Here is a 16,348-nt window from a genome sequence, read left to right as displayed (position 1 = left end):
CTTTGGATTCGGCCCCGCCTCGGCATGTAGGTTGCTCTCTGGCGTCTGTTCTTTGCCCAGACAGGAGGGTGTTAAAGGAGCGGCTGATTAGGGGGCTCTGGCTCACTCAGGCCCGGGGGAAGGAGGGGTACGGGATGCTGGGTGAGCCTGCGGCGGCAGAGGCCAGTGTGACATTGCAACAGCCTGGGGTGTGCCATGTGTTCTCCCGGGGAAGTTGTCCCTCAATCACAGGACCCTGGCAGTGGCGGGATGAATGGCCTTCCGCGAGGGGAGGTGTGGATAGTGACCTGTGCTTGTACACAGGATTCTTGGTGGCTGTAGCAACAGTATTAGAGTTTCATGCCGTTCTCTGGTGTCCGCACTGCTAGCCGTGGCTTGTGCCCATCTCTGAAGCTTGTTTAGGCGTTGCTCTGAATCTCATCTCCTCACACACCCTGAAACAATATTCTCTTGCCACTTAGGCAGTTCAAGAGTTTTTCTCGGACTCCCTCCCAGCTAGCTGTGGTGCACTAGCACCCCCCTTCAGGCTGTGTTCACGCGGCCAACCCCAGTCCTCTCCCTGGGGTCTGACCTCCGAAGCCAGAGCCTCAGCTCCCAGCCCCCACCCAATCCAGCGGGTGAGCAGACAAGCGTCTCAGGCTGGTCAGTGCTGGTTGGCACCAATCCTCTGTGCGGGAATCTCTCCGCTTTGCCCTCTGCACCCCTGTTGCTGCGCTCTCCTCCATGGCTCCGAAGCTTCCTCCCCGCCACTCCCTGTCTCCGCCAGTGAAGGGGCTTCCTGGTGTGTGGAAACTTTTCCTCCTTCATAGCTCCCTCCCAGAGGTACAGGTCCCGTCCCTGTTCTTTTGTCTCTGTTTTTTCTTTTTTCTTTTGCCCTACCCAGCTACATGGGGAGTTTCTTGCCTTTTGGGACTCTGAGGTCTTCTGCCAGCATTCAGTAGGTGTTCTGTAGGAGTTGTTCCACATGCAGATGTATTTTTGATGTATCTGTGGAGAGGAAGGTGATCTCCACGTCTTACTCCTCCCCCATCTTGAAGGTCCTCCCTAGTTACTATTTTATACATAGTATCAATAGTATGTATGTGTCAATCCTAATCTCCCAATTCCTCCCACCCACCCCCCTTTCCCCATTGGTATCCATACATTTGTTCTCTACATCTGTTTCTCTCTTTCTGCTTTGCAAATAAGATCATCTATACCATTTTTCTAGATTCCACATATATGAATTCATACATACGATATTTGTTTTTCTCTTTCTGACTTACTTTTTAAAATACTTTGCTTTATAACTCTGTAAAGTTACTCTTTAACCTCTCTATCAATCCGTGGTCAAAGGGACCATCATTTATCAAAAGATCAAATGAGACATCAGTTGAACAAAACACATGTTCCTGGCCAGTTTATATATTCTTCTCACATGATAGTCTCAGTTGGCTGCATATTTTTATTACACTGTTCATTCCATGTTAAGGATATGTGCAACAGGCTGGATGTGGTCTATTCTATTTCTTTATTGATTTTTTTAATGCTGTGTGGCAAGCAACCAAGTTAACTTTATGACCCACTAATTGGTCACAAGCCTCAGTTTGAAAACCATTGGTTTTAACCAGTCATTATCATCTGCTGGAAATAGGGCCAGCTTCCCTAAAGCATATGGCCTTACAGAGGTTGAGTGGATGCATGAAACACAATCAGGCTTCTGTTTGGAAGGAGGAAAAGGGGGTTGGAGACTAGAGGTAGGATAAGCAACCAAGATTGTCTGCTATAGGGACTGCTACTCATTTAGATATCCTAAGCATCTGGTGTGTTTGGAAGTATGTGGAGTTGTTTGCATTTATTCTAGCCACCCCTAACTATTACTCTTAGTTTTACCTATTTGGTTAAAGTTATGTCTCTTTCCCTCAAATATTTTTTCTTGTTACTTTCATTGTACTTGCCTCTATATTGTCACCCATCTTCTACCCTCTCATTTTGTAAAGTCCCCTTTTCATTTTGCTGATTCTCATCTACTTAGACACAGAAAAGACTATCCAGCTTCTTAAAAGCTGTGGCTCATAAATAATCAGGTTCTTAGTGACGTCTTCGGTTTTACTTTATAATATTTTTCATGATTATATTTGCTTATTAGATTTTTATAATTGTGTCTATATTTTTAAGCTGTGGTCTGAGTAGTTACCAACTAGTTTATCTCTGAAAAACAAAAACAGTCTGGCAGATCAAAAACTTCAGCTGTTATTAAATGATAATAGTGTAATCACAATACCTAGAGAGTCTATTTACTATATTGTCTTCCTAAGAATTTAAGGTTATCAAACCTATCCTTGATTCCTTAAGACATATGGAGAGGAGAAGAATGCTGAATTACAGTTTCATGTCTGGGAACATTAACGGAGGATCTTTAATTTTAGAATTGTGAATAACATCAAGTGTTTTGAACAATTCACTGTGGTAATCTGGCTTCAATTAATGAACAAATAGTTATTCAGATACTGCATTTCATCAATTCTAAGATGCATATTTTCTCACATTTTACCACTCTGATAGTAGGATGCATCTTCCAATTAATGATGTCCTCTGGTTGCTGTTGGCCCTGCGGCAAATCATGGTGTAGCATCTTCGTGAATTTGATTGTGAATCCTGGAGACATGGCTGAACTGCAGGCTCTTCACTGTTCTAGTCAATAAACTATTGAACAATGAAACATTTAAGGACCTTTAAGGAAAAGTAGGAGTTTTGTTGCTGTCTAAAATCTCTTGTGTTGAGACTAAGGTAAAACTACAGAATGAGCGTCTGACAGCTTGAAAGAAAATCTCAGAAACTATAGAGTATTACTCTTTTAAGAAATGCTGCATTATCTAGGTGCTCAGCAGCATAAAAGATAAAATGGGTGGAAGAATTTGGACATCTATGACTCTGACTTTACAAAGTGATACAGAAAAGTTGAATGTTTAATGTGAAGAAATTTCAGGAATACCTTAATCAGATTAAATTGCTTATATTTTCCTTTTTGTCTATGCATGATATATGATTTTAAAACTTTCTAAATAAGTCTAAAAGAGTTCTTTTAATTTTTATAAAACAAAAATTCTGAGTAACAAGAAGGCATTGTGTCATGGTTTAATTGGTGCTATATCTTCTTTCTTAGTGGTATATAAAATAATGGTGCTTCAGTTTCATGAAATATGAGAGTTTGGTTTACTGTCAAATTTACTGAGTGTTCGTGTTCTGCTTCCTATTATAATTCACTCTCTCCTGTTAAGAAGAGCTAAGGGACAGAATACATATGCAAGTGAAGATAAGACTACAAGGCAGTGCATGAATGATGGTGACCAGTATGGCTCAAAGTGTGCTCCCAGAACCAACAGCAACAGCATTACTGGGGAGCGTCTTAGAATGCAAATTCTCAGGCCCCACCTCAGACCTACTGAATCAAAGACTCTGGATGTGGGGCCTAGCAACCTGTGTTTTAACAAACCCTGCAGGTGATTTTGATGGCAAGCTAAAGTTTGAGAACCCCTGCTCTGGCAGAATTCCACAAAAGGGAAAAATACTGGTGCTGTTATATTTGAGTCAAGTATATGAGTAATTTACAGAGTAAGAACAGATTCCTTAAGTTCAGCTCAATTACATTGGCTAACAATGTGTCTAAAAGAAATGAAATTTACTTTGCTGTGTCTCAGCCTGCTACCAGTAGTATACGCAAAGGGACTAGTCCAAGAACTGTATGTTCTTTACTTTTTTTTTTTTTTTGCAGTGTAACATAACTTTGGTTTTGTTTTTTTTTTTGAATTTTATTTTATTTATTTTTTTATACAGCAGGTCCTTATTAGTCATCAGTTTTATACACATCAGTGTATACATGTCAATCCCGATCTCCCAATTCATCATACCACCCTCCCACCCCCCCCCACCACTTTCCCCCCTTGGTGTCCATACATTTGTTCTCTACATCTGTATCTCAACTTCTGCCCTGCAAAACCGGGTCATCTGTACCATTTTTCTAGGTTCCACATATATGCGTTAATATAGGATATTTGTTTTTCTCTTTCTGACTTACTTCACTCTGTATGACAGTCTCTAGATCCATCCACATCTCAACAAATGACCCACTTTCGTTCCTTTTTATGGCTGAGTAATATTCCATTGTATATATGTACCACATCTTCTTTATCCATTCGTCTGTCGATGGGCATTTAGGTTGCTTCCATGTCCTGGCTATTGTAAATAGTGCTGCAGTGAGCATAGGGGTGCATGTGTCTTTTTGGATTATGGTTTTCTCAGGGTATATGCCCAGTAGTGGGATTGCTGGATCATATGGTAATTCTATTTTTAGTTTTTTAAGGAACCTCCATACTGTTCTCCATAGTGGCTGTATCAATTTACATTCCCACCAACAGTGCAAGAGGGTTCCCTTTTCTCCACCCTTTCCAGCATTTGTTGTTTGTAGATTTTCTGTTGATGCCCATTCTGACTGGTGTGAGGTGATACCTCATTGTAGTTTTGATTTGCATTTCTCTAATAATTAGTGATGTTGAGCAGCTTTTCATGTGCTTCTTGGCCATCTGTATGTCTTCTTTGGAGAAATGTCTATTTAGGTCTTCTGCCCATTTTTGGATTGGGTTGTTGGTTTCTTTAATATTTAGCTGCATGAGCTGTTTATATATTTTGGAGATTAATCCTTTGTCCGTTGATTCGTTTGCAAATATTTTCTCCCATTCTGAGGGTTGTCCTTTTGTCTTGTTTATGGTTTCCTTTGCTGTGCAAAAGCTTTGAAGTTTCATTAGGTCCCATTTGTTTATTTTTGTTTTTATTTCCATTACTTTAGGAGGTGAATCACAAAAGATCTTGCTGTGATTTATGTCAAAGAGTGTTCTTCCTATGTTTTCCTCTAAGAGTTTTATGGTGTCCAGTCTTACATTTAGGTCTTGAATCCATTTGGAGTTTATTTTTGTGTATAGTGTTAGGGAGTGTTGTAATTCCATTCTTTTACATGTAGCTGTCCAGTTTTCCCAGCACCACTTATTGAAGAGACTGTCTTTTCTCCATTGTATATCCTTGCCTCCTTTGTCATAAATTAGTTGACCATAGGTGTGTGGGTTTATCTCTGGGCTTTCTATCTTGTTCCATTGATCTGTGTTTCTATTTTTGTGCCAGTACCATATTGTCTTGATTACTGTAGCTTTGTAGTATAGTCTGAAGTCAGGGAGTCTGATTCCTCCATCTCCGTTTTTTTCCCTCAAGACCACTTTGGCTATTTGGGGTCTTTCGTGTCTCCATACAAATTTTAAGATTATTTGTTCTAGTTCCGTAAAAGATGCCACTGGTAATTTGATAGGGATCACATTGAATCTGTAGATTGCTTTGGGTAGTATAGTCATTTTCACAATATTGATTCTTCCAATCCCAGAACATGGTATATCTCTCCATCTGTTGGTATCATCTTTAATTTCTTTCATCAGTGTCTTATAGTTTTCTGCATACAGGTCTTTTGTCTCCCTAGGTAGGTTTGTTCCTAGGTATTTTATTCTTTTTGTAGCAGTGGTAAATGGGAGTGTTTCCTTAATTTCTCTTTCAGATTTTTCATCATTAGTGTATAGGAATGCAAGAGATTTCTGTGCATTAATTTTGTGTCCTGCAACTTTGCCAAATTCATTGATTAGCTCTAGTAGTTTTCTGGTGGCATCTTTAGCATTCTCTATGTATAGTATATCATGTCATCTGCAAACAGTGACAGTTTTACTTCTTCTTTTCCAATTTGTATTCCTTTTATTTCTTTTTCTTCTCTGATTGCCATGGCTAGGACTTCCAAAACTATGTTGAATAATATTGGTGAGGGTGGACATCCTTGTCTTGTTCCTGATCTTAGAGGAAATGCTTTCAGTTTTTCACCATTGAGGATGATGTTTGCTGTGGGTTTGTCGTATATGGACTTAACTATGTTGAGGTAGGTTCCCTCTATGCCCAGTTTCTGGAGAATTTTTATCATAAATGGGTGTTGAATTTTGTCAAAAGCTTTTTCTGCATCTATTGAGATGATCATATGGTTTTTATTCTTCAATTTGTTAATATGGTTTATCACATTGATTCATTTGTGTATATCGAAGAATCCCTGCATCCCTGGGATAAATCCCACTTGATCATGGTGTATGATGCTTTCATTGTGTTGTTGGATTCTGTTTGCTAGTATTTTGTTGAGGATTTTTGCATCTATATTCATCAGTCATATTGGTCTGTCATTTTCTTTTTTTGTAGTATCTGTGTCTGGTTTTGGTATCAGGGTGATGGTGGCCTCATAGAATGAGTTTGGGAGTGTTCCTTCCTCCACAATTTTTTGGAAGAGTTTGAGAAGGATCGGTGTTAACTCTTCTCTCAATGTTTGATAGAATTCACCTGTGAAGCCATCTGGTCCTGGACTTCTGTTTGTTGGAAGATTTTTAATCACAGTTTCAATTTCATTACTTGTGATTGGTCTGTTCATATTTTCTATTTCTTCCTGGTTCAGTCTTGGAAGTTTATACCTTTCTGAGAATTTGTCCATTTCTTCCAGGTTGTCCATTTTATTGGCATAGAGTTGCTTGTAGTAGTCTCTTAGGATGCTTTGTATTTCTGCCGTGTCTGTTGTAACGTCTCCTTTTTCATTTCTAATTTTATTGATTTGAGTCCTCTCCCTCTTTTTCTTGATGAGTTTGCCTAATGGTTTATCAGTTTTGTTTATCTTCTTAAAAAAAACAGCTTTTAGTTTTATTGATCTTTGCTATTGTTTTCTTTGTTTCTATTTCATTTATTTCTGATCTGATCTTTATGATTTCTTTCCTTCTGCTAACTTTGGGTTTTGTTTGTTCTTCTTTCTCTAGTTCCTTTAGGTGTAAGGTTAGATTGTTTATTTGAGGTTTTTCTTGTTTCTTGAGGTAGGCTTGTATAGCTATAAACTTCCCTCTTAGAACTGCTTTTGCTGCATCCCATAGGTTTTGGATCATCATGTTTTCATTGTCATTTGTCTCTAGATATTTTTTGATTTCCCCTTTGATTTTTTCAGTGATTTCTTGGTTATTTAGTAACGTATTGTTTAACCTCCATGTGTTTGTGTTTTTTAGTTTTTTTCCCTTTAATTGATTTCTAATCTCATAGTGTTGTGGTCAGAAAAGATGCTTGATATGATTTCAGTTTTCTTAAATTTACTGAGGCTTGATTTGTGACCCAAGATGTGATCTGTCCTGGAGAATGTTCCATGCGCACTTGAGAAGAAAGTGTAATCTGCTGTTTTTGGATGGAATGTCCTATAAATATCAATTAAATGTATCTGGTCTTTTGTGTCATTTACAGCTTCTGTTTCCTTATTTGTTTTCATTTTGGATGATCTGTCCATTTGTGTAAGTGAGGTGTTAAAGTCCCCCACTATTATTGTGTTACTGTCGATTTCCTCTTTTAGAGCTGTTAGCAGTTGCAGTTGTCTTATGTTGGGTGCAAAAATATTTACAATTGTTATATCTTCTTCTTGGATTGATCCCTTGATCATTATGTAGTGTCCTTCCCTGTCTCTTGTAACATTCTTTATTTAAAAGTCTATTTTATCTGGTATGAGTATTGCTACTCCAGCTTTCTTTTGATTTCCATTTGCATAGAATATCTTTTTCCATCCCCTCACTTTCAGTCTGTATGTGTCCCTAGATCTGAAGTGGGTCTCCTGTAGACAGCATATAGATGGGTCTTGTTTTTGTATCCATTCAGCAAGCCTGTGTCTTTTGGTTGGAGCATTTAATCCATTCACGTTTAAGGTGATTATCGATATGTATGTTCCTATGGCCATTTTCTTAATTGTTTTGGGTTTGGTTTCATAGGTCCTTTTCTTCTCTTGTGTTTCCCACTTAGAGAAGTTCCTTTGTCATTTGTTGTAGGGCTGGTTTGGTGGTGCTGAATTCTCTTAGCTTTTGCTTGTCTGTAAAGCTTTTGATTTCTCCATCGAATCTGAATGAGATGCTTGCCCAGTAGAGTAATCTTGGTTGTAGGTTCTTCCCTTTCATCACTTTAAGTATATCATGCCACTCCCTTCTGGTTTGTAGAGTTTCTGCTGAGAAATCAGTTGTTAACCTTATGGGAGTTCCCTTGTATGCTATTTGTTGTTTTTCCCTTGCTGCTTTCAATGATTTTTCTTTGTCTTTAATTTTTGCCAATTTGATTACTGTGTGTCTCGGTGTGTTTCTCCTTGGGTTTATCCTGTATGGGACTCTCTGTGCTTCCTGGACTTAGGTGGCTCTTTCCTTTCCCAGTTAGGAAACTTTTTGACTATAATCTGTTCAAATATTTTCTCTGGTCCTTTCTCTCTTCTCCTTCTGGGACCCCTATAATGTGAATGTTTTTCTGTTTAATGTTGTCCCGGAGGTGTCTTAGGCTGTCTTCATTTCTTTTCCTTCTTTTTTTTGTTTATTTTGTTCCACAGCAGTGAATTCCACCATTCTGTCTTCCACGTCACTTATCCATTCTGCCTCAGTTATTCTGCTATTGATTCCTTCTAGTGTGGTTTTCATTTCAGTTATTGTATTGTTCATCTCTGTTTGTTCATTAATTCTTATAGGTCTTTCTTAAACATTTCTTGCATCTTCTCGATCTTTGCCTCCATTCTTTTTCCGAGGTCTGGATCATCTTCACTGTCATTATTCTGAATTCTTTTTTTGGAAGGTTTCCTATCTCCACTTCATTTAGTTGTTTTTCTGGGGTTTTATCTTGTTCCCTCATCTGGTACATAGCCCTCTGCCTTTTCATCTTGTCTGTCTTTTTTTAAATGTGGGTTTTTGCATGTTCTTTACTTTTGATTCATATTTGATCTTTGTCTTTTCAGCATGATGTGTCTCAGACTCTACTCAAGGCCACACTGGATAGTGTTGTAGAAGAATGTGTCAGCTTTGTGGGAGTGGATATTAACATCTGTTCAGAAGTTTTGTTAAGGTGAGACAAGAAGTCTGTGGCTGAAGATCACAAAATCTTGAGTTTTACTTGCTATCCAGTTCAAACTCAGCTAGAGCAAGGGGACACGTGTATAAAGTTGTCAAGTATAGAAAAATCTATGAGTTCATACATTGCTTTAGGTTATCAGAGCGGAAGGCATCATTTAAGAAAAGAGTTATAACAATTCATGTTATTTTTAATACTGGAAATCTAACGTGAAGAACATATGGTGACTATCGAGTGCATTAATGTCGCTAATAGAATTTAAATTAGGTTAACATGGAAAAGAGCTGTTTCCCACCACAGGAGAGTAGATATTTTAAACTAGTTCAGTCTCTTGCTTACATCTGTCAAAGCTGGCAGTCACCAAAAGATAAATCCTGAGGGTTCAAGGTATGGTTACCATATTTTTACCTTGATTCCACAAGTCACATCTCAATATCTTCATTGTACTGTGATCATGTCTTATACGTTCTTTTTTTTTCCCCTGTGGCTGTAGAAGAGCTGATTTTTTTGTTCCTCGTCTTGCATTTATTATACAATTCTGCTGATGCAGCATGAAATTCTGGACCTCTGGAAAAAATATGGATCTTTCTGCTTTGAAATTGGAATAGCAGAAAATATCCCTTGCATTGTTAGGTGTTGCTTTTCTACCACAGCGACAAACATTCCATAATGCCATATATGGAATTCTGTAATAAAATTAAGATTCTCTAATTAACACCAAGCCAACTGTGTAATGATAGAGTTTTTATATCATGAATAAGTACCTTTCTATAGTTCAAGTCTTTACTAATGAGAACAGGCTGATCAAAAAAATAGAATAGTACAATGCAGCTGTAGCTATTGTAACTTCTACTGCTAACTCACTTTGTAAGCTAACCAGGAATAGGCAGAATTATTACTTGATTCAGAAACACAAGGAATGTGAATAGTGTAGAGACATATGACAAGATGTAATTATAGTTGCTTTTATGATGCACATGTTTTATATCATTGTCTTTTCAGATGAGACCTTTTCTTTCAGTACTCTTAGAACAATTACATTGGCCACATAGCTCATTTTGTTTACTTTTTTAGGCATATTGCTGGACTCAATGCCAACCGAGCCAAAAATATTATTGAATGGCGTGAGAAAAATGGGCCATTCATCAACCGAGAACAGCTGAAGAAAGTGAAAGGACTAGGTCCAAAATCTTTCCAACAGTGTGCTGGTTTCATCAGAGTCAACCAGGATTATATTCGAACATTTTGCAGGTCATTATTGAAGTGTACGCTGTCTGTTCTATTATCAACCTCCTCTCTTTCTGTTACCTATCCTTCTCACTGGCATAAATCCTAGCTGTCTATTTGTTCATTCCTTCATTCAATATGTGTCAACTGTCTAATCTTTGCTAGGCACTTGGAATACAGCAGTGAGCAAATCAACAAATTCCCTGGCCTCATGAAGTTAAATTTTAATGAATGAGACAGACAATAAATAAACTAGTAAAAATAAATAGTTTCAGATGTAATAAGTGTTATAAAAATTAAAACAAAGCAATATGGGCTCCCCTGGTGGCGCAGTGGTTGAGAGTCTGCCTGCCAGTGCAGGGGACGTGGGTTCGTGCCCCGGTCTGGGAGAAACCCACATGCCGCGGAGCGGCTGGGCCCGTGGGCCATGGCTGCTGAGCCTGCGCGTCCGGAGCCTGTGCTCCGCAACGGGAGAGGCCACAACAGTGAGAGGCCTGCATACCTCAGAAAAAAAAAAAAAAAAAAAAAAAAAAAAGCAATATGATACTGCCTTTGGGGAGCAATAAACTGCTTTATATGAGTTATTCATTGAAAAGTTATTTGAGCTGAGTTTTGAATGAAATGCAGGAGACAGTCACACAGGGATCAGAAGGAGGGCATTCCAAGCAGAGGAAACAGTACATGTGCAACATCCTAAGGCAGGACCAACTTTGGTGTATTCAGAAAATGAAACCAAGGCCAGTGTGATTGGAGCACCATAAGTAGGAAGGACTGGTATAAGATGAGGTAACAAAGAGGACTTCTCAATGACCACTTCATACTGACAGCTTTTACCCTAAGCATAGTTGGGTTTCCCCGCTCCTTCCTCACTGAAAACTGGCCAAAGCATTAATTATCAGATGTGTCGATTAAGAGCTAAATCCTTGCTTTCTAATCCTGGTAGCACAAATGCAAAGAAATTTGGTAAGCTTCTTAGCATTTTGTAATCATGAAAGAATGGCTTTTATTTATTTGCTTCTTTGGGACTAGCTGATTCATTCATGTGTATTTTTTTCTTTTGACAAAGTTATAATAATAATTTTTTTTTTCCTGGAAAAGACTAAGGAAAAACCAGCCCCACTGGATAGTAGAATATATTATAAAGCCATAGTAATTAAGCAGTTTGGTTTTGATGTAGAAACAGGTAGAACAGGAGTCTGAAATATATCAAACCCAGAGGGAATTTAGTTTATGATAAAGGTGATATTTCAAGTAGTTGGAAAAATTGATTAATTATCCAGTAAGTGGCATTATGACAACTGGAATTTGTGGGAGAAAATACAGTCCTACCCCATACCTTATACCCAAATAAATTCCAGATGGATCATACACTTAAATGGAAAAAGTAAAACTGTAAAAGTACCAGAAAAAAATTTTGCAGACCGCTGGAGTAGTGGAAGTTCTTTCTAAGTAGACCACCAAACCCAGAAGCAAAAAAACCTGGGTTTCTTACTTTATGTTTTTTGAACACTTGGTTAGAAAATTCAAACAGTATAAAAAAGAATAAAATGAAAAGGGCACCTCAACTTGTCACTTCAAAATAGTTTCTTATATATTGCTTCCTGAAAATTAATTTATGTGAATTAATAACATATTTGTTATTTTTAAATGCATACAGAAGGAATCATGCTATACCACTATTTGAAACTTGTTTTATTAGTTTCAGTAAAATATCTTGGATCTTTTTCCAAATATTACATATTGATTTATATATTTATTTATATCGTTATATACAAATTATCATCTATATATAATGCCTGCACAGTATTTAATTTACAGATGGACTATAATTTAATCTAATCAGTGCCCTGTTGATGAACATTTGGGTTGTTTTAAAGCCTTAAATTTTTTCAACTGGTAACGAAGTCATGAAGATTCATGACTATTGTATCTCCTTGATAGGTCATACTTTTATTCAGAATGCCTCTTGCTATCTCATTGAATGTTTTTTTACTTTGAAATCTGTTTTGTTTGCTGGCATTGTTGCTATATCTACCTTTTCAGAATATGCTTGGTATTTTTTATTTTCAAACTTTCTATGACATTCAATTTTTTATGACTCTTATAAACAAATAGATTTTCTAGGTTTGCTCAGTCTTACTAATACATTCACATTTATTATATTTATTGATGTGTTTGGACTTGATCTTCCATCTTATTATATATTTTCTCTTCATGCCTTCTGATTCTTTTCCTTTCATGCTGTTTGTTGGATTTATCAGTTAACACGTTTTCTCCCTGTTTCTCTTCTTGTCTTCCTTACTCATCTTTATCTCCTCTTAGTGATTTCAGTTTGTACATCTTACTTTTATTCTTCTGGTGATTATCTTTAAATTTGAGTTGGATTGGTCTCTGGAGTTAATATGTTTCTCTGTCCTCCTCCTGGAGAAGACTAGAACCTTAGGCCTCTTTACCAATCTTCCTCCCTTCCACACTATGTGCTATGGTGAGATGATCTGGGATTTTAGTTTCAGACTGTGTCCTTTTAATATATTTTCTACATTATTCATGAGCAGTTATTTAACCTAATAATTTTTTTATGGTTTCTGTGCTCATCACTGTTTCTTGTAGCCCACATTATCATTTTTCGTGAATTCATTGTTTTTGCTGGGGTATATACTTAAGAAACTCTTTTCAGAGAGGGTAGGTATATTATATGGGTTGTACTTCAGTCCTTACGTGTCTGAAAATGATTTCAATTTGAATGCTACTTTGGCTAGGTATATGATTCTAGATTCAAAATCATTTTGTCTCAGACTTTTAAAATATTATTCCACTGTGTTCTGGCATCTGATGTTTGTCAGTAAGAAAACTGATGCCAGTCTGATTCTCGTTCCTTTCAATAATCTGTTTTATTTTTCTCTCTTAATTTTAAAAATTATATTCTAAAGTTTCCCCATGATATGTCAATATGTCTTTTTCATTCTTTTCCCATTCATTCTATTTTATACTCAGTAGATTCCATTGGGGAGCTTTTTCTTCAGCTCTGAGAAATCACCTTCACCTTCTCCTTATTTAATTAATTTTCCTCCATTTCTCTCTGTTCTCTCCTAGAATGCCAGTTATACAGGCAGAATCACTTAAGAATGTTTTTGGCTTTAAGTAACGAAAACCCTATTAACAGTGTTTAAGCTAAGTGGTAATTTCTGTGAAGTGAATGGTCAGAATCTGGTTGCTGTTTGTGTATATTTGTATGGCAGAGAAATAAGCACATTTCTAATTAGACTCTTTTCTGCCCACCCCCTAACCCTCCCTCCCCCCACCGCCCCCATGTTGTTTTGAATGGTTACAGTAGTCAGCAAACTGAATCTGCTGGTGAAATGCAGGGAGTTGCTGTGGCATCTTCAGCAGGTGTTGAAGTCACAAATGAGAAGCAAAGCAAGAAGAAGAGCAAAACTGCAGCAAATGCTGTACTAAAGCCAAATCCTTTGGACCAAACTTGTATTCACCCGGAATCATATGACATAGCGATGAGGTAAGTCTGAGGCCCATGTGAGAGTTTTCTGTGCCCAGAGTGAGTTCTCTACAGCAAATGGCCTTTTGTTTTGGCATAATGGAGACTTTAAAAATATGACCATGTTTAACATGACAACATTTTTCAGAAGTTCCACATTGCTGACTTATGCGGCACATTATTTTATTTCAGTGAGGAATGAAACCATTATTCCTGGAGCAATGTCAAGCTCATAAACCCTGGTCCTAATGGTGAAGTGGGTGTAATGGAAATAGCATGGCACTCTCCTCTGTTTGTTTTGGAAATTAACAAGACACAAATGACTAGCACCTGGCTTAATGCTTGTGCTTATCTAAAGATAAAGCCCTTTAGTAAACAGCCAACTCTCAGATTTCTTAAGAAATGTTGCCCTGCTTAGTTATTATAGAGTTTAAGAAATGATGTACTTTTAATGAGCATACATTAATTAACACAGGGGGAAGTTTGAGTAGAAGGGAAACTTTAATATTAGACATTAAAAGAGAAAACTTTGATACCACATTTGATTAGTTGAAAATTTTTAATTAGTTCAAAAACCATGTCCTCCTACATAACTAAATATTTTAAGGCTTTTAGTGAATTAAATGACAGTGAGTTTTAAAATAGTGGATATTTTAATTTTCATTGAATCTAAAGTAAGATTTTTAACTTGTTTTAAAAATAATTTATATTTGATTATTTTAAGAAATATAATTTTAGTTTCTTTTAAAAATGTTTAAGATCGTAAAGACTACTGCACATTATAGAAAACTTAGAAAATAAAAAAAGGAAGTAAAAAATAATATTCTGTCAACATCAAAAGCAGTTGTATCTGTTTTTCTCCCAACATTTTATTGTGAAAAATTTTAACATAGAGAAAAGTTGAAAAAAAATTTTGCAGTGAATTCCTGTATACCCACATCCAGATTTTATCATTTACATTTTACTATGCCTGTTTTTCCACTTATCTACCCATCTATTTGTCCATGAGCCCATCTCTTTCTTTATACATATTTTAAAGAAAATTGCAGACATGAACACACTGTCAGCTAATACTTTGGCATGTATATCATTAACTAGAACTCAATAATTCCTAATTTTTTTTTCTTTTGAAGTAAAATTCATATACATTTTAATTATAAGTGTTCAAGAGCTGAATTTTGGCAAATAAATACCTACATCTGTGTAACCCAAACCTCTATCAAGATAAAAAACATTGCCATCATCCTAGAACGTTCCCTTGTACCTCTTCCTAGAAAATCCCTGCCTAGCCTCTCGGCACTAACCATGTGTTCTCATTTCTTCAGCCAGATTAGTTTGCCTCTTCTTGAACTTCATGTAAATGATATCACACAGTGTACTCTTCTGTATAAAGCTTCTTTCAACATGTTTAGAGATTTTTAATTCATGCTGTAACATGGATAAGTATTTTTATTGCTGAATAATATGCCATTGTATGACTGTACCATAGTTTATTCTCCTTATTGAAGGAAGCTTGCCTATTTCCAGTTTTTTGGTTATTCCAGTTTTGGGTTATTATGAGTAAAACTGCTATGAACATTCTTCTATAATTTTTTGTTGTTGTTGACATTTTTTTTTCATTTATCTTGGAAAATTACTTAGGAGAGGATTTGCTGGGTCATAAATCAGGTGAGTGTTTAGTTTTCTTAGAAACTTCTAGACTACGCTCCAGTGTAGTTGTACCATTTTACACTTCACCAACAATGCTAAGAGTAACTCTTTGCCATCATTTGATGTTAGTCTTTTTAATTTTAGCCATTCTAGTATATTTGTGTATGTGGTAGTCTCTTTGTGGTTTTAATTTGCATTTCCCTGGTGACAGTGAGCACTTTTCATGTGCTTATTAGCCATTTGTGTAGCTTCTTTTGTGAACTATCTGTTCATATCATTTAGCCATTTTCTAATTGAGTTGTTTACCTTTTTTATTATTGAGTTGTGGGAATGTTAAAAACATATGCTTTTTCTTTTTTAATAGATCTTTATTGGAGTATAATTGCTTCACAATACTGTGTTAGCTTCTGTTGTACACCAAAGTGAATCAGCCATATGCATACATGTGTCCCCGTATTCCCTTCCTCTTGAGCCTCCCTCCCATCCTCCCTTTCCCACCCCTCTAGGTCATTGCAAAGCACCGAACTGATCTCCCTGTGCTATGCTACTGCTTCCTGCTAGCTATTTTACATTCGGTAGTGTATATATGTTGATGCTACTCACACTTCACCCCAGTTTCCCCCTCCCACCCCATGTCCTCAAGTCCATTCTCTATGTCTACATCTTTATTCCTGCCCTGCAACTATGTTCATCAGTACCATGTATTTTTTTTTTAGATCCATATATATGCGTTAGAATACAGTATTTGTTTTTCTGACTTACTTCACTCTGTGTGACAGACTCTAAGTACACCCACCTCACTAAAAATAACTCAATTTTGTTTCTTCTTATGGCTGAGTAATATTCCATTGTGTAAATGTGCCACATCTCCTTTATCCATTCATCTGTCAATGGACATTTAGCTTGGTTCCATGTCCTGGCTATTGTAAATAGTGCTGCAGTGAACACTGTGGTACATGTCTCTTTTTGAATTATGGTTTTCTCAGGGTATATGCCCAGTAATGGGATTGCTGGATCATATGGTAATTC

General features: G+C 36.9%; 1 protein-coding gene across 1 annotated transcript in view; it reads left to right on the top strand.

The window, feature by feature from the left end:
• Positions 1-16,348, top strand: part of SRBD1 (S1 RNA binding domain 1) — a 230,725-nt gene that overhangs the window by 187,127 nt on the left and 27,250 nt on the right. The window contains 3 exon segments of the mRNA XM_032653507.1: positions 8,837-8,943; positions 10,024-10,200; positions 13,511-13,690. Of these exon segments, the coding sequence (XP_032509398.1) occupies positions 8,837-8,943; positions 10,024-10,200; positions 13,511-13,690 (464 nt within the window).

The sequence above is a fragment of the Phocoena sinus genome, chromosome 13, assembly GCF_008692025.1.
Source record: "Phocoena sinus isolate mPhoSin1 chromosome 13, mPhoSin1.pri, whole genome shotgun sequence".
NCBI classification, from domain to species: domain Eukaryota; kingdom Metazoa; phylum Chordata; class Mammalia; order Artiodactyla; family Phocoenidae; genus Phocoena; species Phocoena sinus.
The sequence above is the reverse complement of the archived record's forward strand: the minus strand, read 5'-3'. Positions and strand labels throughout refer to the sequence as shown.